This window comes from Chlamydotis macqueenii, chromosome 1, assembly GCF_036417535.1.
Source record: "Chlamydotis macqueenii isolate bChlMac1 chromosome 1, bChlMac1.mat, whole genome shotgun sequence".
NCBI classification, from domain to species: domain Eukaryota; kingdom Metazoa; phylum Chordata; class Aves; order Otidiformes; family Otididae; genus Chlamydotis; species Chlamydotis macqueenii.
Window position 1 is genome coordinate 191,497,106 of NC_141556.1, and position 24,474 is coordinate 191,521,579.

At 37.4% G+C, this 24,474-nt stretch overlaps 1 protein-coding gene across 4 annotated transcripts in view; it reads right to left on the reverse strand.

The window, feature by feature from the left end:
• The window catches only part of PDS5B (PDS5 cohesin associated factor B), a 118,867-nt gene that overhangs the window by 14,384 nt on the left and 80,009 nt on the right, over positions 1–24,474 (reverse strand). For all 4 annotated transcript variants that reach the window (XM_086771994.1, XM_086771991.1, XM_086771993.1 and 1 more), the window contains 7 exons: positions 21,442–21,578; positions 14,234–14,357; positions 8,921–9,125; positions 4,229–4,343; positions 3,727–3,859; positions 2,211–2,330; positions 1,830–1,892 (listed from right to left, as the gene is read on the reverse strand). In XM_086771994.1, coding sequence (XP_086628120.1) covers positions 1,830–1,892; positions 2,211–2,330; positions 3,727–3,859; positions 4,229–4,343; positions 8,921–9,125; positions 14,234–14,357; positions 21,442–21,578 — 897 coding nt within the window. The remainder of the gene's footprint in view (positions 1–1,829; positions 1,893–2,210; positions 2,331–3,726; positions 3,860–4,228; positions 4,344–8,920; positions 9,126–14,233; positions 14,358–21,441; positions 21,579–24,474) is intronic.

Consider the following 24,474-nt stretch of genomic DNA (forward strand, 5'->3'; position numbering starts at 1 on the left):
AGACTCACATACAAAAATGTTGAATTAAAGACCATTCCCCACGTTTCTCATTATCTAGGATGATCCATCTTCTATTTTAATATTAGATTCTAGCTATGACTAAAGTTAGGAACAGCCAAAAAAAAGAAGTTGAACATGCACATCATAGCAGCTTTTAGCATTCCTTTTTCAGAGATGTGCACTATGGATGTGGTGGTTACACTTTTTATAGCCAGAGGGAATTTTACACTTAAACCAAAGATTCACTCTGCACTGAGTACAAGAAAAACAGCATCTCCTTTCCAAAAGTAAGCCTTGGTGAACAAAATTCAATTTAAAAATTCACATCTATTCATTTAGAACTTAGTGTTAATCAGTAAGCGAATACAGAAAGAGCTCAAAAGCAGAGATGTTCAAATTCATACTGGACTAGACTTCCTTCTAAGGAGGGACTAACACTAACAGGGTCCGTGCTAACAGTTCCTCCCCTACCACAGAGCCTACACTCTCATAATGGTGAAGCAATTGAAAATTTTTGGTGGTCAAATACATCTCTACTGTTTGTTCAAAAATTTCAGAACAACAAAAAACGAGCTAGAGTACTTGGTGTAAGAAATTTAAAATAACATAAAAGCTACCTTAAGATTCAAAAGAATTTCAAGTTAGGATATTTGAGAGATATGGAGCTACTGGAGAGAGTCCAGCAAAGGGCCACTAAGATGAAGAAGTGACTTGAGCATTTCTCATATGATGAAAGTTGAAAGAGCAGGAGCTTTGGACTAGATGATCTCCAGACGTCCCTTCCAATCTCAAACATTCTGTGATTCTTCATGGTAGCATAAATCATGTTTCTTATTTAAAACTGTCACAGTACACTTAATGTATTGTTTGGGACAAACTAGCAAGAATGTTTTATGTGAAAAATTGGATGAGAGAACTTAATATTGACTACTGATAAGAAACTGGAAGACACACAACTTACTCTGAATCTCTAATCCAAGAAGTTCAAATACTCAAATGCTCAATACAGAGATGATATATTCCAATTAATAAACGTTGGCTTTCTACTTCTAATAAAAAAGATGCTCCTGTATGTAGGCATTTTTTCCTAACCTGCATTCCTCCTCTATTAGTAAGTTACTAGCTCATAGCGAATGCTTCATTAGCAAAGTTAAGGGTAATGAAGATGCTGTGCTTTTATTTCTTTCGCAATGTAACAAATTAATGTTCTCCTGTAATCTGGAACAGGACACATTAATCCAGATTAAAACCACAATTTTTTTTTAAATTTTATTCTATAGAGTACCTGGGTTTAGTTTTAGTGAAGAAAGAATACTGCCATTCGATACAATGCATATTTAGAAAGAACAAATTAATGTAACCATAAAACAGTCAGTTAGCTTCTAAGATACTGCAAAATGGTACTCAGCTTTGCCTAAGATGAATTTACATGAATTTGAAAATAATTTCTATTAGAGTTTTCTATAGGAGTTGCCACTTCATATGCAATATTGCAGTCTTCTGCAGAAAAAAAAAGGTTAACCATTTTGCAAACTTGTCAAATATTATGGTTTGGGTTTTCTTTCTCTTGCTCTTTTTTAAAGACAACAGTTACTATTATCACCAACCCAGCATAAACAGTAGCAGTTTTCCCTTCTACCTATCTCTTTCTCTCTACCTTTTTACTAACCTTTGCCATATAAACCCTTTGGGCAGAAACAATGTATTTTCTTAAAACCGAAGTGTTTCATTAACTACATGTTAGTTTTCTTAAAAACAAGACAAAACAAAACCAAACAGCAAGCACTGTGCCAAAACCAAAGGCCCCCAAACCCCCACACCATACATACCTTTCCAGGAGTGAAAAAAGATTTCATTTCCGGAGGAAGATAATTTTTGGTGTTACTGAAGTTCTGTAAAGAAAGGGGGAAGGAGGGAGGAAGTCACAGCAATAATCAACAAACAAGATACATACATTTTGGAGGTAGTACTGAAAGACTTTCTTTACATTGTTTACGCTTCTGAAATATTAAACCTAAACAGCAATATCTCAGGGCAGGGATGAGTGTGTGTACACGTATATAAATACTTATGAAAACATACATACATTTTCATCTACATTATAATAGGGAGAAGTCTGAATTACAAGAACTACTAATCCCGCCCCCCTCCAAATTACAACTAACAAAGACTTAGACTTATCTCAAGAAAAATTAAATGCCAAGGTATACCTTGTCAGGTTGAGTAAAATATCTGGCTGGAAGTACAGGGTCTTTAGGGGATTCCAAACTGTATGTTGTACTCTTTGACATAATGATATTCATTGCTACATCACAGACTGTGTATAGTTTCTGTAAATAATAAAATTTTTAAAACCAAACAAATAACACTTTAGAAGTTAATCACAAATCTTGACAAAAGACAGTATCTTTTGAGCACTGAAGTACAAGAACTCACAGTTTAAAAGAGTCATCTTAAACACTTAACATTAGCCTGCACCTTAAACAGTGCACTGCAGTGTACTAAAACATAGGAGGAAAAAGCAACAGCACTGTAGGCGTAACCGTTAGAGAAAGCTAGCTTTCATGATCTTTCCATGCTTAAGAACAGTGTATGCCATGGTTTCAAAAATAAAGCTAAAAAAAAAAAAAAAAAAAAATCTCATCTCTGTGGGAAAAGCAGAAAAGTTAGAAATCTGTACCTTATGTGATGCAAAAACCTCAAAAAAAGGGTTTGATACATTCACTACACAATACCTACTGGAGACATCTAATGCATGTATGGCCAGCAGGTCAAGGGAGGTGATTGATTCTTCCCCTCTACTCTGCTCTGGTGAGACCTCACCTGCAGTACTGCATCCAGCTCTGGAGCCCCCAACATAAGAAGGACATTGACCTGCTGGAGCAGGTCCAGAGAAGGGCCACAAAAATTATCAGAGGGCTGCAGCAGCTCTCCTGAGAGGCTGAGAGAGTTGAGGCTGTTCAGCCTGGAGAAGAGAAGGTTCCAGGGAGATCTTACAGCAGTCTTCTAGCACCTAAAGGGGGCTTATAGGAAAGATGGGGAGAAACTCTTCAGCAGGGCCTGTTGTGACAGGATTAGGGGTAATGGTTTTAAAACAGAGGGAAGCAGATTCGTATTGGACATAAGGAAGAAATTTTTTACAGTGAGGGTGGTGGAACACTGGAACAGGTTGCCCAGAGAGGTGGTGGATGCCTCATGCGTGGAAACATTCAAGGCCAGGTTGGACGAGGCTCTGAGCAACCTGATCTGGTTGGAGACACCCCAGCTCCTTGCAGGGAGGTTGGACTAGATGACCTTTAAAGGTCCCTTCCAACCCAAACTATTCTATGTATCTTTATTCCTATACTAAGCTTACTCTTGCACTTTGTAATATTTCCTTTTAAAAGTACTTTAGTGGATGATTAAAACAGTAAAAAATTATAGTTTATCTCTATTTAAACATAGTGTTTAATAATCTTACTGAGAGAGAAAAAGAAGGACTGCAAACTATTACAATTCCCTTGCAAATGTGCAAGATCTGCTGAAGCATAGGAAAACTATAATTTAAACTACAATAAATATAACCAACACAGTATACAAATTATCGTCTCCCACATCCAGTTGAAACCAGAACAACACACAATTCTATTGAAAGACTTTTTAAAGTTCGTGTGTAAACAAAAAGCAACTCATTTCCAGAAGCAGGCCAGAATTAAATGTAATTTCCACTAAAGAAGTATCACCTACTTCATTCATTTTTTGATCATCCGGTCCTTGAGCATCCTTAGTCTGTTTGATATTTTCTACCATTTTTCTGATAAAAGCATGACTGTTGTTTTCATTTTTAGCCATCAGTATTTCCAGTATGAACCACAGGCACCTAAATGAGAAATACAGTACTCATGAACAAAATGCAAAAGAAATTATTTTAAAAAGCACATTTGAGTAAGTAGTTTACTCTAGGTTTTACTGATATTATGAATTTGAACCAGTCTAACTCTGGGAAATCAATTCTTTAAAAAAAAAAAAAAAAAAGGTAGGACGAGCAGAAGTTGATGGTTCCTCTGTAAGGTATCACAGAGCACTAAAAAAGCATGTACACTATTTTTCACAATATTTTACAGAAATAATTGCCATTGTTATGTGCACTGAACAGTGTATCAAGGTACCACAATGAATGAAAATTTCACTTAGAATATAAATTAGATTGTTTTAACCCTAGAAGTAACACTGTTAAAAGTAGCCTTACTCTTTAATGTCCTTGAGTTGTTCAATGTCCTGGACTTTGACATAATCTGGGTCATGAGCTAGAAGATGGATAGTATAAGGAACAACATACTCTGGTAGAAGTGACAATAGTTTCTCTGAAAAGCAGAAGAAAAATGCATCAGAACACTACATATCAAGAAATATGCTTTTCTACTAGAGAGAAAAGAGCAAAATTTAAGGTCAGTATACATTAGCATAAAGTACAGTCACATGTGCATCTATCATTTCTTTATGATGTTGCATCTCATGGTTGGTGTGCACGTTTCATGCATGCAAAAATTAAGATTTTAAGTATCTCTCACTCAGGGCTGTATATTTTCTAGCTACCTTGAGAATACGGCTACAGTCACCCTCTACTCCCAACCTTTTCCTCAGTTCAAAGCCTGTATTCTGAAAGACTTTGAAGTGAGTAAAGTTGAACAGAAGTGAGGACAGACCACAAAAATCCATGTTAACTGCAAATCGTGAGACCAGCACAATTGCAGGATAAGCTACGATTCTTTCTTTGGACATTACAGTGTACAGCCTTGCTGTCAACAGATCAGAAAGAAAGGCCCTCTGCAGAGGCTTTGTAGTCAAATTGCCACAATGTTCTCCAAATCCACAGCCTACCTCATCCGTTAAAGAAGCGACAGGAGGTAACATGAAAGCTACAACAAAGTAGGGTGGACTGAGTTTTAAAGGCTCAATCCCACTCGAACAGAGCAGCACAACTGAACTAATAACATTCAAAGCACTCAAAATTTTTTCTAGCATCCTCTGAGGCTTGTAAGCACTGCTAAGGACTGCAGGAGAAAGCCTTTCCTACATTATGACAATCAGATGGCCTACTTTCCTCAGGGCAAAAAAAAAGTAAAAATTGTTGCCGAAGGCTCTCTCGGAGTTATAATCACAAAATACACATTCCATAAGGTAACAAATTCTTGAGTTAACCAACATCATGCAGAGTGAACTTCAGCACCTCAAAAGTTTGATGAAAAAAAACCAGAATGAAAAAGGTCATATCCTACAGGACAAGAACAACAAAAAGGCAAGCTGTACACCAACAGTCAAAAAGCATTGTGCAGAAAGTGTCCACACTGCTTTCTTTAGTCTGATGTCTGAGACGAACTGGAGGATGCACAGCACACGTAAGTTATTAAACCTGTACCCTGTGTAACAGGCAGGGTAATAGGCAAGGCAGGCATGCTAGCATTCTATGTATATTGCTATGGTACCAGCACCTGATCTTCAGTGCTTGTGGTAAACGTAACGTCATAGTATTAACATGGCTATGGATAAACACTTGAATGCACATGTGAAGGAAGGATGGATGGAAATTCCTGGCTCTGCTTTTGAAAAATCACATTTTTGAGCTAGTGAGTGGTCATGAAAGACACGATCAGGTCTGGAAAATCTTCTTTTGGTAAGCTTTTAACTACAGAATCATAGAATAGTTTGGGTTGGAAGGGACCTGTAAAGGTCATCTATTCCAACTCCCCTGCAAGGAGCAGTGACAACTCTCACAGATTATGAATAAGAAGTCTAAAAATCTGTAAATCATTACATATAATAGTATTTGAAAACTATTTAAAATACATTAGAACACTGACATTATCTCTAATAAATGCATTCATATGATATGTGCTTGACAAATATGCACATCAAATAATTGTAGATTTCACAAGACTAACTAAATAACTGTCACGCTTAAGTCAAGTCTTACTCAATCTACCCCATCCTTAAAGGTCTGCATAAATAAGGGTAATGCACAGTCTACATAAAATACTTGGATTAATTCATAATAGCATGAAAAGCATTTAAAATTAATAATGGCCCACAGAAGACAGTGCTTTCAAATTCCAAGAATACACTTTTAGACAGCCACTGCAGTTGTAATTAATTATCAAGAGTAATATCTCTACTACATAGACTGTAAGCCATCATAAGGTTTGAAAGAAACAATAAAATATTCCAATTTCTTTCTATGTCAAGCTATGTTTATGTAATTGAAATCCAGTGTACTTTGCATAGCAGTTTTTAATGTGTTTCAACTGACATGCCACTCAACTTCAAAAACATCCTTCATTTCTTCAAGCACTGTCTTGCATTTTAGCCAGCAGCTGTTTGCGTAACAAAATAAAAAAATTAAGATGTAGCAAGGAAGAAAAAGAACATAATAATTATTTCAGAACACTAGTAAAATTGGCTTGCCTTAGACATGTCCCAGGCTATCCAACTCACTATTATTTGTATTAATTAGCAACTTCAATAGAATACTCATCAAGAGCTGATGATCTCAGTGTTTCATTAACACTGCCTTGTACAATTTCTAATATAACTATAGTAATAATTCCAGCTGGGTCTGGAAAACAAAGTGAACCAGATCCAGGCAAAATAGGAAAAGGACAAATATTGACACATATTATATTTAACTTCCATCATGACAAAAAATAGTATTTAGACATTCTTTCCTCATGTCTAATGATGAAAGGGACAACCTGAAAGGTGGGGTGGCTTTACGGACATGAACTACCAGCACTTGAAACTGGAACATGCCAAAAAGCCCCCATGACAGGCCTTTATGAGCACTTAGGAAAGAAACTTGTTTAAAACAAAACAAAACAAAAAAACAAGCAACTTTACTCTTTTAATTTTTCCACTTACTGACTTGCAAGTGAAACTCTAGCCTTAAAAAATAAATATTTCTATGCAAAACACAAGTCTCTATGCAGAGATAAGAACAAAAATGAGTCTATTCTTGAGCGATTTCCACTCTGAATAGTATGTCGAGAATTTAAGAGGCCTGAGAGCAACTTCTGTGAGTCTGTAAAAGGTCAGTGTGCAGGAAAAAGGCACTTTACTGTCTGGTACCAGTCCTTAGGAAGTTTTCCTTAGGCAAGGCGTACAGAAGTTTGCCAACTTATCAAAAAAATTCTGAAGTGCCCCAAAATATCCAAAAGATATCCTCCTCACCTGTACTAAGTTTTCCAGAAAAAAACATATCACAAAATCACGTTTATAGATTCAGAAAAATAGCTTCATCAATCAAAGATGCAGATTCTCAGCTCTAGTTTTCTGCAGAAGCATTTCAAAGGAGGTACTATCGTCATTACTACCTTGAGTTATTGCACGGCCAGCAGGGAGAAGGACATATACACATTTAAATAGTATAATCTTAGCAGAACTGAGCTTCAGCTCTACTACTGCAATAACAATATTTTAAAATGTAAACAGTTCAAGATATTTTATTTCTTAAAAGCTCAGACTGGTAAATCTGAATGTCACAAAGTTAACACTGTAATCCTCAAAAACTCCTGCAATCTATATTTAATCCATTCTCCTCATGGATTACAGTACATATCAAATCAATGGCATCGCTCCAGGTTAAGTCTTTCAGCAAGGAAAAAAAAACCAACAACAGAAAAAAAAAACCCGTCAACACACTCTGAGGTCCTACTGGATAAAAAGAATAACACACACCTAGGCTCCTCTTCATTTCTTCTACAGATTTTTGATAGTAACTTTGCAGCATCTATCTTAATACAGTTAGAAAATCAGCAATTAATTTTAATCCTACGAGAATTCTTATACTTTGCCCCTACATAACTAAAAAGAGTTTTCAACTTTCAAGAGGAATAGTCTTAAGATGACTTAAAGGCATTTGCTCAATGGATTTTTCTTTTTTACATGTTATGGAGGAGGGATAAAAGCATTGCTCATTTTTCTTTTTAAAGTCTATTTAACAATACACAGAAGGATTTCTCTGTAGACTTTTTCTCTGATCAAAGTCTACGGGGACGAAGGCACACACATACTGACATAGCTAATATGAAGTCTGTGATTCATAAATGCAGAAGGACATCAGTTATCTGACAGCATCTCTGAGATCAGAGTCATGAAACAAGTGCGGTCTATCCTAAGATGAGATGGAAAAAAAAATCCCCTTTATTTCACAAAGGCCAAACCATCAGTAATCTTTCAAAGAAATAAAACTTTCAAAAAATCTTATTCAAAATGCCTACAGCTCTTCATAAATTCTACTTTTTCCTATGACCGCATACCAGTGTTGTCATACTGTATGCGTGTAGCTTTGAGTAAGTCAAAAGGGAAAAGGACTGATTTTATAAAAGAAAAATAGCTAACATTAGTCCATAATAACTGACAAAGCATTTCCACAATCAGATTGCTGTCACTTGGAAAAAAGAATTACATAAACTGATCCTGAAGGGCCTACAAATACAGCCCTTTGCCAGCATAAGACAAGAAGCTACTCAATATAGCAGCACAAAAGACACTCAATTCAGAACAATATTTACATCACTAAGGTTGCATGTTATTCATTACTGAAGTAAAACTAATCATTGTCACTTCACAACATAATTAACCATTAAGTTCAAACAGTACACATAACAGCCTTGAAAAACTGCTTCACTTGCAATGTACTTAGGCATAAGCATTTGCACAGCTTTTAAGAAAACTGCAAGATCTCAGAAATGTCTGTTAAAAAAAAAAAATCAAAAGAAAATCTGGACTCTATTTTCAGTTTTAATTACATACCTCTAAGTTAAATTTACAGCCATTCTATATTAAAAAAAAAAAAACACAGAAAAAGACCAATATTTTCACAGTCTACTCACATTTAAATTTGAACTATAGCACTTTTACCAAAAAGCAACTTCTATTGTCTTACCACTAACTGCTGCATGTTGCTTCAGATATTCCCTTCTGACATTTATGTTCTTCACAAGGCACTGCCTAGCATGAGCTCTTCTCTCTTTCACTGGATCTTTTGCACACAGTGCACAAATAGCCATATATTCTAGTGGCAGCCGTAGTCTAGAAAGGCCTTTGTGAAGTTTCTGAGCAAATATTTGTCTCACTTGGTAACATTCATCCTATTAAAGAAAAAAAAAAAAAAAAAAAAAAAGGGCAAAAACAAAAAAAAGGTAACAGTAAACTTTTCTAAAAGTAATATAGACTGTGAAATAAAACATGGAAGCCTGGGTAAATATGCCAAAATCAATTTCAGACCTTGCAGCTACAGAAACATAGAAATGGTAAAAATGTTTTTTTTTTTTTAATGTCAGTTGAGAGCAATTAAATTGACTTAATCAGCTGAAGCATCCCTTAAAATCAGGAGAAGAGTTAAGGTTCACAAACTATACAGGAAGGTACCACACTCAGGACCCAATGCCTCATTTAGTATAGTACTGAAGCACGGAGTTAATGAAATTATTTACAATAGAACCATTTGCTGTGTGGAGCCAAAGATCTGCACCGAAAGTGCCTAGCCACCAGTAACCACTGTGTTGATTTTACTATTGCAATTTCACAAATTTTCATCAAGCCATTAATATTAGAAACTGAATAAAATGCAACAGAATGACCAGATAAGAGAAGGTCAAATGCTTAAGAAAGTACCAAGCATTTCCATTATACTGTGGAAATCTATGAACTATGACTGACCACAGAAGAGAAAAACCCCTGTCTAATACTTGCGAAAGAACACAAAGAAAAATAATATGAAGGTGGCAAATATAATTCTATGATTTATTAAACAATGTATTTGCAGAAGAGATACAAACTTTAAAATTCTCTGTATGAAAATAACCTACATACTTTAAGACACCATTCAATATAAAACAAACCATCTAGTAACACAGGACAAGGAAGTTCAACAGAAGCAGTTGTGGAAAACAGTTACAAGAAAATGTACAGAAAAGCAGATGGTAAACAAGGCCACTGCAACAGCTTGGTATATTTAACTTGCCAAAAAAAAGTCAAGAAGAAAGATTTATTATCTCTAAACACGAAGAGAAACCATTAACAGGAGTAAACAGTTATTTTAGTCAAATGATAGTTTTGAAACAAGAAAATTTAAGAAGGTTTCCAGCTGTCAGCCAACAGAAAGCACAGAGACAAAGCCTAGCCACTAGTAGCACTAACTCTGCTAAATTTGTAAATGGCATCAAAAGAGATGATGTATTAGATAAAACAAGCCTCCCTTTTCCTCCACCCAAAAAATAAATCCAGAAGAAATTAATCAATTTTCCCTTCTGTGCTTTAAGCCACAGTCTTCCTCTACGGACTGAAACCCTTAAATGCTTGCTGTTGTTGAAGCAATTCAAGACCACAAACCCAAGCCATGAGACCTACTCAAGATGTACTGCCTCTTTATAGCAAATCCACCCCACAGCAGAAGGCTAAGAGCCCTCTTCTCCTGCTCAGTAATGTCAACTAAGTCTAAAGCCTTTGGAAAGCCTTGAAGAGACAACATTCCGCATTACAAAGTGAGATAATTTTTCCCTCAGAGAAAAAAAAAAAAAATTGCACATGTCCTGCTGTGGTTCTGTGCTGGCAACTATCATAAACCTTAAAAATTAAGCTTTTCCCTTTGTTTAATCAGTTTCCTAATCTGTCCACTTAAAATTTGCTATAATTCAGTTATGTAATAATAGAGTTGGCCTTGATGTCACGTGAATGTCCTAATTTCTGGCTAGACTTGTAGTGTTAAGAAGGAATAAACTTTTAGAATAATAAGCATCTACCATCAAGAAATGGATTCTGATACTAAGTATAAAGATATGTGTATGCATATGTACACACGCAAGTATCCAAAAACAAACATACAGATGATTTCCATAGGAAATTAATATTAATTCAGTGACCTTCTGCAAGTCACTGAAACCATTACAATTACTCTTCATCTGAGAATCTGAACTCAATGGCCTGTCAGAGAGAAAGGAAACTGCAGAAACCTTGAGAAGATCTACTGAAGTTATTCACAAGTACTTAAAAATCCATTAGGAGCTGCAGAGGAAAGTAAAGGCACAATTCCTGTCCTGATAAAACTTACAATCTAAATTCTAATAAACAAGTAAGAAAGTCACAAAAGGCAAAGAAATATCAATAAACGCAAAGAAAAAGTTACAAAAGTGATGCTACAGCAGAACAGATTCTCCTGGAAACTACATTACGGCATACGGATGGCAGGGAGGCAATTACAGACAGCCAACATAGCTTCACAAAACACAAATCATGCCTGACTAATCTAGTGGCCTTTTACAATGGAGTGACTGATTAGATGGATAAGGAAAGAGCAACTGATGTAATCTACCTCAAGTTCTGTAAGGCCTTCGACACAGTCCCACACAACATTCTCAAATAAATTTGAGAGATATGGGTTTCATAGATGGACTATTCAATGCACTAGAAATTGGCTGGATGGCCGTGTCCAAAGAATTGCAGTTAACAGCTCAATGTCCAAATGGACATCAGTAACAAGTGGTGTCCCTCAGCAGTCAATATTTGGACCAGTACTGTTCAGTATCTTTAGTAATGACACAAATAGTGGGATTGAGAGCACCTCTCAGCAAGTTTGTGGATGACACAGAGTGGTGCAGTTGACACAGCACAGGGAAAGGATGCCATCTGAAGAGATCTTGACAGCCTTGAGGAGTGGGCCCATGTGAACCTCATGGAGTTCAACAAGGCCAAATGCAAGGTCCTGCACGTGGCTTGAGGCAATCCTCAGTATCAATATTGACTGCAGGATTAATGGATTGAGAGCAGCTCTGCAAAGAAGGACTTAGGGATACTGGTGGATAAAAAATTGGACGCAAGCTGGCAATCTGCACTTGCAGTTCAGAAAGCCAACTGGGCTGCATCAAAAGAAGCATGTCCAACAGGCTGAGGGAGGTGATTCTCTCCCACTCTACTCTGCTCTCATGAACCTGCCCCTCACCCAGACCTGGAGGGTCCTCATTACAATACAGACATAGAGCTGCTAGAACAGGTTGAGAGGAGGGCTAAGTAAATAATCAGAGGGCTGGAATGCCTCTCCTTTGAAGAAAGACAGAGTTGTTGTTGTTGTTCAGCTGGGAGAAGGCTTATTGCAGCCTTTCAGTCCATGAAGGAGGTTTATAGGAAAGACAGAGGAAGACTTTTTACCAGGGCCTGTAGTGACAGGACAACAGGCAATAGTTTTAAACTGGAGGAATGTAAGTTTAGATTGGACATAAGGAAGATAGGTGGTAGGATACTGAAACAGGTTGGACAGTGAAGTACTGGATGCTCCATCACTGTAGGCACTCAAGGCCAGGCTTGATGGGGTTCTGAGCAACCTCATCTAACAGAAGACGTCCCTGTCCACAGCAGGGGTGCTGGAATGAGATGATCTCTAGAGATCCCTTCTGACCCCAGCTATTCTATGAATCTACAGTAGTAGTTTATAAATGTTGATAACGCTATTATGTTCTTCTAATTTATATCTCATCTCTCAAAATTCCCTTTCAAAAATTGAGAAGAGGTAAGCATTAACATCCAAAGACAGCAAGAAAAGGTGACAACACAGCTGCTATCAATATTCACAAACAGTTAAGACTGACACCGCTGGAAGAAAAAAAAAAAAAAAAAAAAAAAAAGAAGAAAAAGAAAGAGACAGTGATGAAATGGAGGGCAAGGAGCTTGCACCTAACATACTGAAAAGATAGTGAAAACAGTGAAAGAAAATTCCAATAGGGAAATGCATAGTTAACATTTACCAATAAACAAAAATTTGCCACAGGAGGGAAATGACCAAAGAAATGAACAGATTTTGATCATCAGAAGAAAACAGAACATGCAAATACTGTATTGGCAAGGCTAGTCAGGCATGACACTATCTGGATAGAGTATTCCTTCCAGAACACAGACAGATCTTATTTGTCATTACACTAAGTGGCTATTTTCCCCTCTACTAATTTTGTTCTGAACTGCAAAAATCTTTAAAAGTCATTTTGACAAAAGACTAACCTTCCCATTAGGTTATAGAATAGGAAGATAGAAAAGTATCAGTCCTCACTTTGGGTGTAAAGACCTTCAGTTATTACAACTGAATTTCTGCTGCATTTTTGTTAGATTTCATCTGCTTAAATGATTTTTTTTCCATTTATCTTGTTTTTCATAGCATTTGGGAACTGAGTAAGGGCTCCTTTCCATAGGAACATAGAAGCTTAAAATCCACATAAACATTATTAAAAACCCATACAAGACTAATACAGACTGTCTTACTCTCGTATAGGAACGATTTTTCTAGCCTAAGTGTACCCAAATCCAAACAACTTAAGAACTTAAAAAGATACTCTATATGAAAATAAACAATATCCATACAGGAACTATACTTTGTATTTTCTAATACTAAATGCCAATTCAAATCTTTGACAGTTAAAATGGGTTGCAGCTTTTAAAGCTTTAGCCAGTCGTAGGAATTAAGGTCTAGAATGGAGTATCATTATTACTGAAGATATCTTCTGTAAGGGATTCCTTCCAGAGGATTTCTTGACTTCCGTGAAGTCAGGAGAATACAAGCAGTTACACAAGTAACACCAAGATGAGTCCCTCCTTGATCTCCTTACTGTTGAAGTGGGAATCAATTTCTGCAGGATTTGCTAAGTCTACAAGACAGGAACACAGAAGATCTCTATACCTCTACTTACAATTTGAAAGTTATTTCTTTTCTGCTGCTGTGAGTTCACAGGCAGAAATTAAGCATGAAAATTACAACATCTACTGAGAAATCTCTCCCTCTCTCTTCTAATATTTAAAGGATGCCAACTATCTTTGCAGACCTCTGCATTCCCAATATATTCTACCCAAGTATCAAAAAACCAAGGTCACTGTTGTCACCACAGTCCAATGTACTTTATTAAAAGCTGAAATGAGATGATATAATGTCATAATGCAGCTGGGGTATTACTTTAAATCAATACTGAATTCCTTGGTTTACCAATATTCTAACATTTTACTAATTTAAGTTAGCACTCCCTCACTGGGCGGCCCAGTAACTATAGATCTAATTTTAATCCAAAATCAGTTTTCAAGATTGTTTACTGGGAAAATAAATTCATGCCAAGGCTGAACACTTTGCATAAAATTAGACTAGCAGAAGTACACACAACACACAGAACACCACATATACCCATACATTTGCTGATAACCCACAAGTCCCACCTAATTTCCTTACATTTATGGCTAGAGCACACAGCTGGTACTGCTCTAAGGTGATGATTTCATGGTAACAAGGTTCTTGTGCCAACTTCACAATAGCATTCCCTGCAGCCAGCCTCAACCGAGACATATCAGGTTTACTGAAAAACAAGCACATGGATTATAAAGGTTAATTAGTAAAAAATTATGTAACCATTTGACTGACTTCAATTCCAATAACTTTGCATTGCTGAAAAAGAGGTACTTTTAAAAGAACAAAAAGTTATCATGGACTTTGCCACCCCCACGTCCCGGTTTCCATGGCACCACATTTTACAGCCTATTACCACACACCTACTACCTTGCCCCAACTTAGCAATGAAAACATTCCTGGAAACTTCCTAAAAGTTCCATGCGAGTGTGAAACAGTTTTAGTTGTGCACTGGACCAGCACAGTCCAAATTGCCCCTCAGAGACCTCTTTTAGCCTGTAAGATACATTTGTTCAGCACACTGGTTTTCCCACAGCAGGGACCTCCTGCCAAAGTAGTAGTGCATTTCTAGTCCCCAAAGTTGCCAAACTTTTTCTAGCAATAATAGCTCAAACTCCATGCTGCAAGTAAACATAAATTAATTAGATATTATGATAGGTGACTAATTGAATTGTATTTTTAAGACAATAGCAAAAATGATTTAGTAAGTGAAAAAATTTTCAACATGCTGAAAGTATTGTTACTTGACTTGCTCACCCAAATTGCACTCCCACCTAGCAAAACACACCAACCATTCGCTAATTTTCATATCAAAAGATGAATGGGGTTTTCTGTAACATACAATCATATTTACAAAGGTTATCACAACATCAAAAGCATCTTCACATGAGTTTTGCAAACTGATATCCACTTAATGTGTGCATTAAACTGCACTGAGCTGTTCTTCGAAATTTTTTTTCACTACAGTATATTACTTCTGCTTTTCTTCAGATCAAATGCAAAATAATTAAATTTTATGCAGCTCACTTAAAGCACTAATGAGTTCTATTCAGAACTAGTAAGTACAGCTTTTTCCTTCAGTAACTTGGAGCAGGAACCAAGTCGTATTTTTATTTAGAAATAATTATTCATTTAAGCAGGACAAATATTAACTTCTTAATCATTTCTCTTTATCTTAGGAGAAGCAAACACTGTAGTCCTAAATCCATTATAATGAAAACTGTATAAGGCATTTAAAGAATGAGACAAAAAGCCATGCATTATTAAACACAGAATGCATGACAAAAATACCTACTAAACAGTTTAAACGTCAAAATGTATCTAATCAGGCTTTATACACACTATTTTGTGGAAACTACAACATTAAAAAAAAAGTCCAAATAGATAACAAGCAACTAAGTGACAGGACAAAAGCTGCGCTAACTTTCAAACAAGGCATGAAGATTAACATGGTAACGTCTATTTCTTAAATGCCAAATTTCACTTTAAATTGCATCTACTGTGATAAGTGAACCTAATAAAGAATCATTTTTTTCACTTCAGTAACAATTAAGCAATAATGACTTACAAGGAAATGATAAATTAAGAAATTTCAATCTTCCTCAGCTTTGGTAGTGATAACATTTAATTCTGAAAATTGTATCAAAGTTATTTCACATGAAATACTCTGTAAAGATCTGGCCAATATGTATCAGAGTATGTGTGCATGTTGTGGGAAGGAAGAGCAAGACAGTGCTAGTTGTGAATATCATTCTTACAGCTGAAGATGAAAATCAGATCAGTCTTATTCCCCTAAAGGATTATCTTAGAAGAAACTCTTAATTGAGGATTTATTTTTGATCTAATTGTTATAGCCAAAAGCTTTCTGATCGGCATTATCCCAAAATACACAATTATCAGGGCTGAAATAAAAGCTTCTCTTCGATGTAGCTTCAGTTTTTTATTACTTCTAATAATTTTGAAAATTAGTACAAAGGATGTCCTTGTCCTTGTCAGAAGCTCTCCAAGAGACAGAAGAGGGACCTAGACATTTGATTTCTGGAGTGCTATTACTATTGCTGAAGACCAGATGTTTGAAATGAGAACAAAAGCACAACCACATGGAAGGATGTCATCAAGTGCAAAACATAGCATTAATTAAGGTGGTGGGCTGCACAAAAATAATCCAAATAAATGCATCTTGAAAACACATCTGGTGCATAATCATCATCTCTCACTTTACACACTAGCAGTGAACATTTTTTCTTCTACTCCAGAGGATAAATGGCAGTGTCCTCTTTTCTAAGCATTTTCCATGTTCCATGGAATAAAAAGTGTCTTTGAAATCCAACCTCTGAAAATTTTGCATATCAGATGCTGTAGCAAATTATCTATAGCACAGAACTATGAAGTTCTAAACTCCAAAGTTTTAAAGTAATTTTTCTCTTGGTATGTTTCAGTTTAAGGAAAGTGCAGATAGCATTTCAGAAAAAAATTCAATTTAGGTTCATATCTAATATTAATACTTTCAGCAACAGCTAGGGCCCTCTGATACTGAAATACTCTTATTTTATGCTTAGTATAGACTAAAATTAAAATCCTACTACAAAGACATGCAAGATTCAAGTTAGCTGTTCTACCTCACTAAAAAAAAAAAATCTAGTATAATCTTGAATTTTAAATTTGTAGGACTGTTTTTATGACTTACAAAGTGAAAAATAAAGACCTGGAGAGCATGGTTGAGATATCGTTTATGACAAAATGCAATATTTTAAAAATTTGACACTGGTGAATTTAACCTACATACGCTAACATCTCAAAGCAATCAGTTGTTGTGTTAAAAGCAATTCAACAAAGTCATCAATCCTACTACTTCAAAGTCAGAAGGATGACCAAAGTATGGATTTGTTTATTTGTCTTCGAAGTGGGACCTTGCCTTCACCTGACGCTCTAGGCTGAATTATGCTTTGAAATCTAAAAAATCCCATTCCCTTACACTGTCACTGAAAAGTACAGTTGTGCAGATTTAAAGAGGCATGGGGACAGAGTGTTTTTTATGGCTAAGGAGGGCAATAACACCAAGATTATTACAACATGACTAACAGCCTACATAAGGTCAAATGTCTCCTGAATCCTGCTACTTTCAGTTAATTCCATTATCTTTAGCCAATTATACATTGTTTAAAAGACAAATGCAAGCCAGGAACACAAAAATTGATTCAGCATGGAATGACAATAGATCAAGTACAGTTTAAAAGATTATGTTCTGTAATGAACAGACAATTTTACTCTTTACAAAGCCTACTCTAATTTGGAAGAAAGAGTAACACATTTGCACAGTAGGGACACAGTAAGCACTGCCAGAAAGAAGATATCCTCATTGCCTTCTCTAAGGGTGAAGAATAAAGGTCAGGAAGTGTCATTGAGACACCAGCAAGCTCCATGCAGAACTAATGCACCTGAAACATGATCTCCTCTGCTTCAGTTTTTGAGACTACTTGTGTGAGCTATATCATCTACACTAACAAACAGAAACAATGGAGACCTGCCCTCCTCGCCGCTTAGAGGTTTCCCAAAATGCAATACTGGAAATCAAAGAATAGTTACAGTTGGAAGGGACCTCTAGTGGTCGTGTAGCCTAACCCCTCTGTTCAAGCAGGGTCACCAAGAGCAGGCTGCCCAAGACAGTGTCCAGATGGCTTTTTAATATCTCCAGTGATGGAGACTCCACCACCTCTCTGGACAAACTGCACCAGTGCTCAGTCACCCTCATAATGAAAAAGTGTTTCCTTGTGTTCAGACAGAACCTCCTGAATTTCAGTTTGTGCTCATTACCTCTCGTGCTGTCACTGCGCACCACTAACAGAAGCCTGACTCCATTTACTTTACACTGTCTGGTCAGTTATTTATACACATTGATGAGATCCCCACTGAGTCTTTTCTCCCCTAGGCTGATGTCTCAGCTTTTCCTCATGCATCAGATGCTCCAATCCATTAAGCATCTTCATGACCCTATGGTGGGCTCATTCCAGTAGCTCCACATCTCCCTTGCACTGGGGAACTCAAGAGTTCCATCACCTTCTCAGGGACTGAGGTGAGCTTGACTGGCCTGTAGTTAGTTCTCTGGGTCCTCCTTCCTGTCCTTTTTGAAGCCAGGGGAGACATTTGCTTTCTTCCAGTCTTCAGTCACCTCTACCAATCACCATGATCATTCAAAGAAGATCAAAAGCGGTCTCACAATGACATTTGCCAGCTCCATCAACACTCATGGGTGCATCCCATCAAGGACCATGGACTTATGCATGTTCAGTTTACTTGAGTATTCTCTAATCTGATCTTCTTCCCCCAAGGGTATATCTTCCTTGCTCCAGACTTCCCCCTGGTCTCCAGGGCCTGAGATTCCTGAAAGTCGATCTTCCTAGTAAAGACTGAGGCGAAGAAGGCATTCAGTAGCCCAACCTTTTCCATGTCCTGTGTCACCATGGCTCCTACCTCATTGTGCAGCAGGTGCACATTTTCCATAGTCTTCCTTTTGTCATCTATTTACTTAAAGAAGCTCTTCTGGTTGCCTTTGCCTTTGTGATCCCTCACTAGATTAAATTCCACTTGAGCTTTGGCTTTCCTGTGTCTCAGATGGTGTTCACTGTACTCCTGCCAGGTTACCTGTCCCTACTTCCTCTTTTTGTACACCTCATAGAACCATAGAGTAGTTTGGGTTGGAAGGGACCTTTAAAGGCCATCTAGTCCAACCCCCCTGCAAGGAGCAGGGACATCTCCAATGAGGTTGCTCAGAGCCCCGTCCAACCTGACCTTGAATGTTTCCAGGGATGGGGCATCTACCACCTTCTCTGGGCAACCTGTTCCAGTGCTTCACCACTCTCACTGTAAAAAAAATGTCTTCCTTATGCTCAGTCTGAACGTTCCTCCTTCTATTTTAAAATGATTACCCCTTGTCCTATCGCAACAGTCTACCCCTACTAAAAAGGTCTGTCCTCATCTTTCTTATAAGCCCCCTCTAGGCACTGAAAGGCTGCAATAAGGTCTCCCCGGAGCCTTCTCTTCTCCAGGCTGAAGAGCCCCAACTCTCTCAGCCTGTCCTCCAAGGAGAGGTGCTCCAGCCCTCTGATCATCTGTGCAGCCCTCCTCTGGACTTGCTCCAACAGGTCCATGCCCTTCTTCTGTTGGGGGCTCCAGAGCTGGATGCAGTACTCCAGGTGGAGTCTCACGAGAGCAGAGGGGCAGAATCACCTTCCTTGACCTGCTGGCCATGCTTCTTTTGATGTGGCCTAGGATACAGTTGGCCTTCTGGGCTGCAAACACGTATTGTTGGCTCGTGTCCAGCTTTTCATCCACCAGTACACCCAAGTCCTCCTCTGCAGGACTGCTCTCAATCCCTCCTTTTGTGTTTGAGTTTTGCCAGGAGCTGCTTGGCTCATCCACGCAGGTCTGCTGAAATATTTCCCTGACCTTCTGCTTAGACAGCTCTTGAACCTAAGTGGAGATAATGGTTGAATACTAACTAACTAGCTTTCTTGGGCCCCTCTTCCCTCCAGGGTCTTATCCAATGGGACTCTACTAAGCAGATCCTTGAAGAGGCCCAAGTCTGTTCTCCTGAAGTTCAGCACTGTGATCTTGCTTTTTGCCCTCAGGATTCTGAACTCCAGCACTTTATGGTCAATTACAGACAATGTTGCCTTCAAGTTTCGCACTCCCAACAAACCCCTCCTTGTTGGCGAGTATGAGGTCCAGCAGAACACTTCTCCTCATTGACTCCTCTATCACTTGTGTCAGGAAGTTGTCATTGAAACTCTCCAGGAAGCACCTGGATTCTTTACGCGCTGCTCTGTTACTCCTCCAGCAGATATCAGAGTGGTTGGAGTCCCTCATGAGGGCAAAGGTCTGCAAACATGAAGTTTCCAGCTGTTTATAGAAGGCCTCATCTACTTCCTCTTCTCAGTCAGGGGGCCTACAAGCAGACACCCGCTACAATGTCACCCATACCAGTCTGCTCTTTAATCCTAACGCATAAGCTCTCAGTTGGTTCATCATCCATCCCCAGGCAGAGCTCCAAGCTGTGGGGCTGAAGGGTTGCCTTTAACAGAGCAACCTTACATGTCCCTCCCCTAAAAGTATCCTCAGCTCTCCATTAACTTTAATAATGGAGAACTGACCACATCATTATATATAGTGTCTATTAGGTTTTTTTATAGTTTTGAGCACAAAAAGAATGGGAAAATTAAATTTCTAAAACATGCACAGCAAGGAATCATTACTCCAAGCATGGACCTACAGAACTGGTCTATTCACCATCTCCTGGATAAGTCAATATGCTCTGAGTAGTTATGCTGAAAAGCTAAATTACTGCCACTTAACTCTGTAGTAAGTTCCATAAATGGTCATATTAGGGAATTTAAGACTATGAAACAGTTACTCCAAGAAACTTTAAGAAAGACTACAGAGCTGCTACAAAGATAACATACTAGACAATTCTCAGGTTTGCAATTTTGCACACAAAACATAACCTCTATCTGCATAATCACTGTATAATATTAAACTCTACACCAAAATTAAAACCTTTGTACTCATACTGGCACAATCCACTCATGCCTTCAATGGCTTTTGTACACATAACTTTTCAGTGTTTGGCAAGCAATAATGGCTGACAACTCGTCACTTCTCCTACTGCAGAGGATTAAGAAGATACCCAGAAAAACAAATAAGTTGTCAAAAAAATCACATAAAAGGTAAATTATTTATTGAGACTTAATCCTCTTTACACATTTCCCTCTTCCTTTCACTTTTAGAGGCCTCAAGGGATTAAAGTCTGCCTTGGAGCAGAAGTGCCTTACATAATAGCTATTTCCACCTCGTTTACTGCACCACACTTATTTTTTATTAGAAAGCCTGCCTATCAGCCTTTGGCATACACAACAATTGGTGCACCAAGAACAGCAAGCTGCATAAAAAATTAAAACCAATTTTCAACGGGAAAGAGGAAATTACATAGTTTATTCTTGCAATATGAGTAATGGCCCTTTGAAGAAAGAGATAAAAAAGGAAGATAAAACCATTAAAATACAGTTGTATCTACACTGTTAGAAAATCTGAGACTCAGCAATCTTATGCAAGAATCCAGCCAAGCTTACCATTAATTCTTATGAAGTGAGACGTATGAATTGTTAAGCAGTCTAACAGAATAGTTTAAGTACTGCTTTGACTAAAACGCTCCCCATCGCAGCATCACAGACATCAAAATGTTACAATCTGTTACATACCTGATTTTCCCCTGCTCTGTTAAATCTCCATCACTGTGTAATATTGTTGTTAGCAACCTCAAAGTAGAAGTTCCTGACTTGCTGTGGTTGTTCTTCATTCCTAGCAACCATCGAACCATCATCTTGATGGCCTGAATCTGAAACAAATTTGATATCACATAAGTCAAATCACACCATGCACCTAATTTTTAAAATAATCTTTATCTCAACTTAATCAAACAGTATTTTCCCAAGTGCTTTTTGCTCCTACAAACATAAGCCTGTCAAGGCTGCAAAACGTCATTTAAATAATGAAAGATAACTAGACATACTTTCACTCATACTCTCAGCAACTTTTCACTGGAAGTTTCAAGCATTTTTTTTTACAGCAAATAAAAATCATACAACATTTAGTTAAAGTTTGAACTGTTTCTTCTACTAAGGAATCACATTATCTTAGCTGACCTTATATCTACTAAACACTATGGAACAGGCAAAACAGTTTATACTTATTAAGAAAACATTACTAGATCAAAAAGCAGAACACATTTTCATCTTCCTATATTCCTATAATTCCTGTGTTTAAACAATCTCTATAGATTATCTATATTATATCTATATTTGAGTTTAAATTTATTTAAGATTTATAAATTAAAAACCACTTCATAGACATTTTGATTGTTAGAGCATCAGCCTGTATGAAGATAACTCATCCTGGAAAATAATGAGGCTATTTAAAGAAAAGCCTCAACGTCTGTTACTTAGGATAACTTGTCTTTTGCCAATGGAAACATGAAGTGTTTTGAGGCAAACTTCTAAAAGTATGCAGAACCCAGCAGCTATCATGAAAGACTGAACAATTTCACATTTCTTTAGTGAAAATAAAGCATGAATTCTGAGATTAAGTTTGTTTTAGTATTTGAATCTCTTTGTCTGTTCATTTTCCTCTACATGACAGCAGAGACTATAACAAAACAGAAAGAGGAGCATCATCTCACAGTGAAATGAAAATGCTCAGCTGAATCATATAGACATCCTTGGGGGAGGGGAAAAAAAAAAGCCGCCAAACAAACCAAAACACTAAACTCTGAAGTTCAAAACACAAAACCTAAAAGCTTTGGAAAACTAAGTATAGTTGAGAAAAAGTTAGCACTTTTTGTACACTGTAACTTCAAATTTCCTTAATGCAAAATGCCATTCTAATAACTTTTCATATAAATATTCACAATATCACTAAATGAAAGTAATCACACAGTTGATCTAGTCCATGTAACAAACTGATCAAAATGGTCCCCTCAGATCTAAGTTCTAGGATTGTCATCTATACATTAATTTCTTTTTTAGCACCGTAGCCCATTTACTCCACCTACAGAATTCTAATTCTATTAGGTCACACCAGTAGGATCTCTGTCACTCAAGAACTCAAAATGCAAACTGAGTTTGTGGAACAGAAATGAAATTGTCTTGCCCTGGCTTTCAAAGGATCTTCTGCTGTAAACAGCTATAAGTATTCACTAAAAGATTTTAATAGCAATAAAAACAATATAACCACAATAATAATATTAGAATCAATAATAATAATAATAATAATAATAATAATAGCCGCAGCAGGTATTTGACAGTTTACCAATTAAACTTCTTCACATTAAAACCAGTACCTGTATCATCAGTGCCTCCCGTTTGTTGTGAGGACGGAAACATGCTAGCTCTATTTGGTCTTCAAGCAAACGACGTACTCAGCCAGGGAACAGCCACACGCTATCTTGTGCCCCAGCATCTCTGGTCAGCTCCTGAGTAATTTCAATTTTAACCTTTCCTTCTCTCTTCCTCCTCACAACTTCCTTCCCCCAATTCTACTGTCTGAATCTACTTTAGTCTTCCTTCCATGTAGCAAGTCTTAAACCCAATGCCTTCAGATTTTTCCTCTGACCCCCCTGTTTCATTGCTGGTAGCAAGTCTTAAACCCAATGCCTTCAGATTTTTCCTCTGACCCCCCTGTTTCATTGCTGGTTTAATGATATGATGACATTCCATCAACCCTTCAGAATTAAGCAATCCCATGAAATTAGTACAGGGCATCAGAATTCCCCCAGTCACTGCTTCTGAATACCGAAAGACTTAAACAAACGTGACATGAGTTTACACTGTCCACATGTTTTAATTTTTTTCTTTGCAGTCAAACAGGCTAACTATCAAAGGATAATTCCAGTTGGAAGGAATGTCAGGAGGTCCCCAGTCCTATCTCCTCTTCCTCAAAGGAAGGTTAACTACAAAGTCAGACCACATTGGTCTCAGTTTTATCGACTGTAGTGTTGAAAGGCTCCAAGAATGGAGATTGCACAAGGCTCTCTTGGCAACCTACAACCTCTTCCAACTTATGCCATTGCCTGACTGTTCTAAGTTTTTTTTGTTATATCCAGTCTAAACCTCTTGTGTCCCATAGCTCTAGAATTCTCCTCTGAGATTAAAACTTACTACACACAACATGACAATATCAAGAAAGTAAAAATATAACACGCATCAGTGCCCACAGCGAGCGGTTGTGTGCTGCTGAGCTGCCAGCTGAGGTTAAACCATGACAATATCAAAGGCCACAAGTGACTGCTATATACTAGACTTAGCAGCACAATATGAACTGTGAGTATTTGAAGTGCAAGCAAGAATGACAGCACACGATAATTTCTTTCTGCGATAGTCAATATAATGTGACAGACCTCTGATTTGTAATACAAGAAAACTGCAATTAACTACTAGCTTTACATAAACTATCAGTAGTAAATATGTATTAATTTTTAAGATTAAAATTAACCATTAAAAATAATCAACAGCTAGCTCAGGTTTCTGCTACTTGAGCTTTCAGAGCCACAAATGCTGCAGGTTTGTGCAGTAGCGAAAAGTGAAACAATGCCCACTTAAAGCACAATTAGAGAAACAGGATAAGAAACCTTATATTTCAGTGTACATGGAAGGAAACAAGAAATATCACTGCTACTACATAAGTCTCAATCCACTGCGTGGTGCACAGAAGTATTTAGTACTGGTCACTGTCAAGAG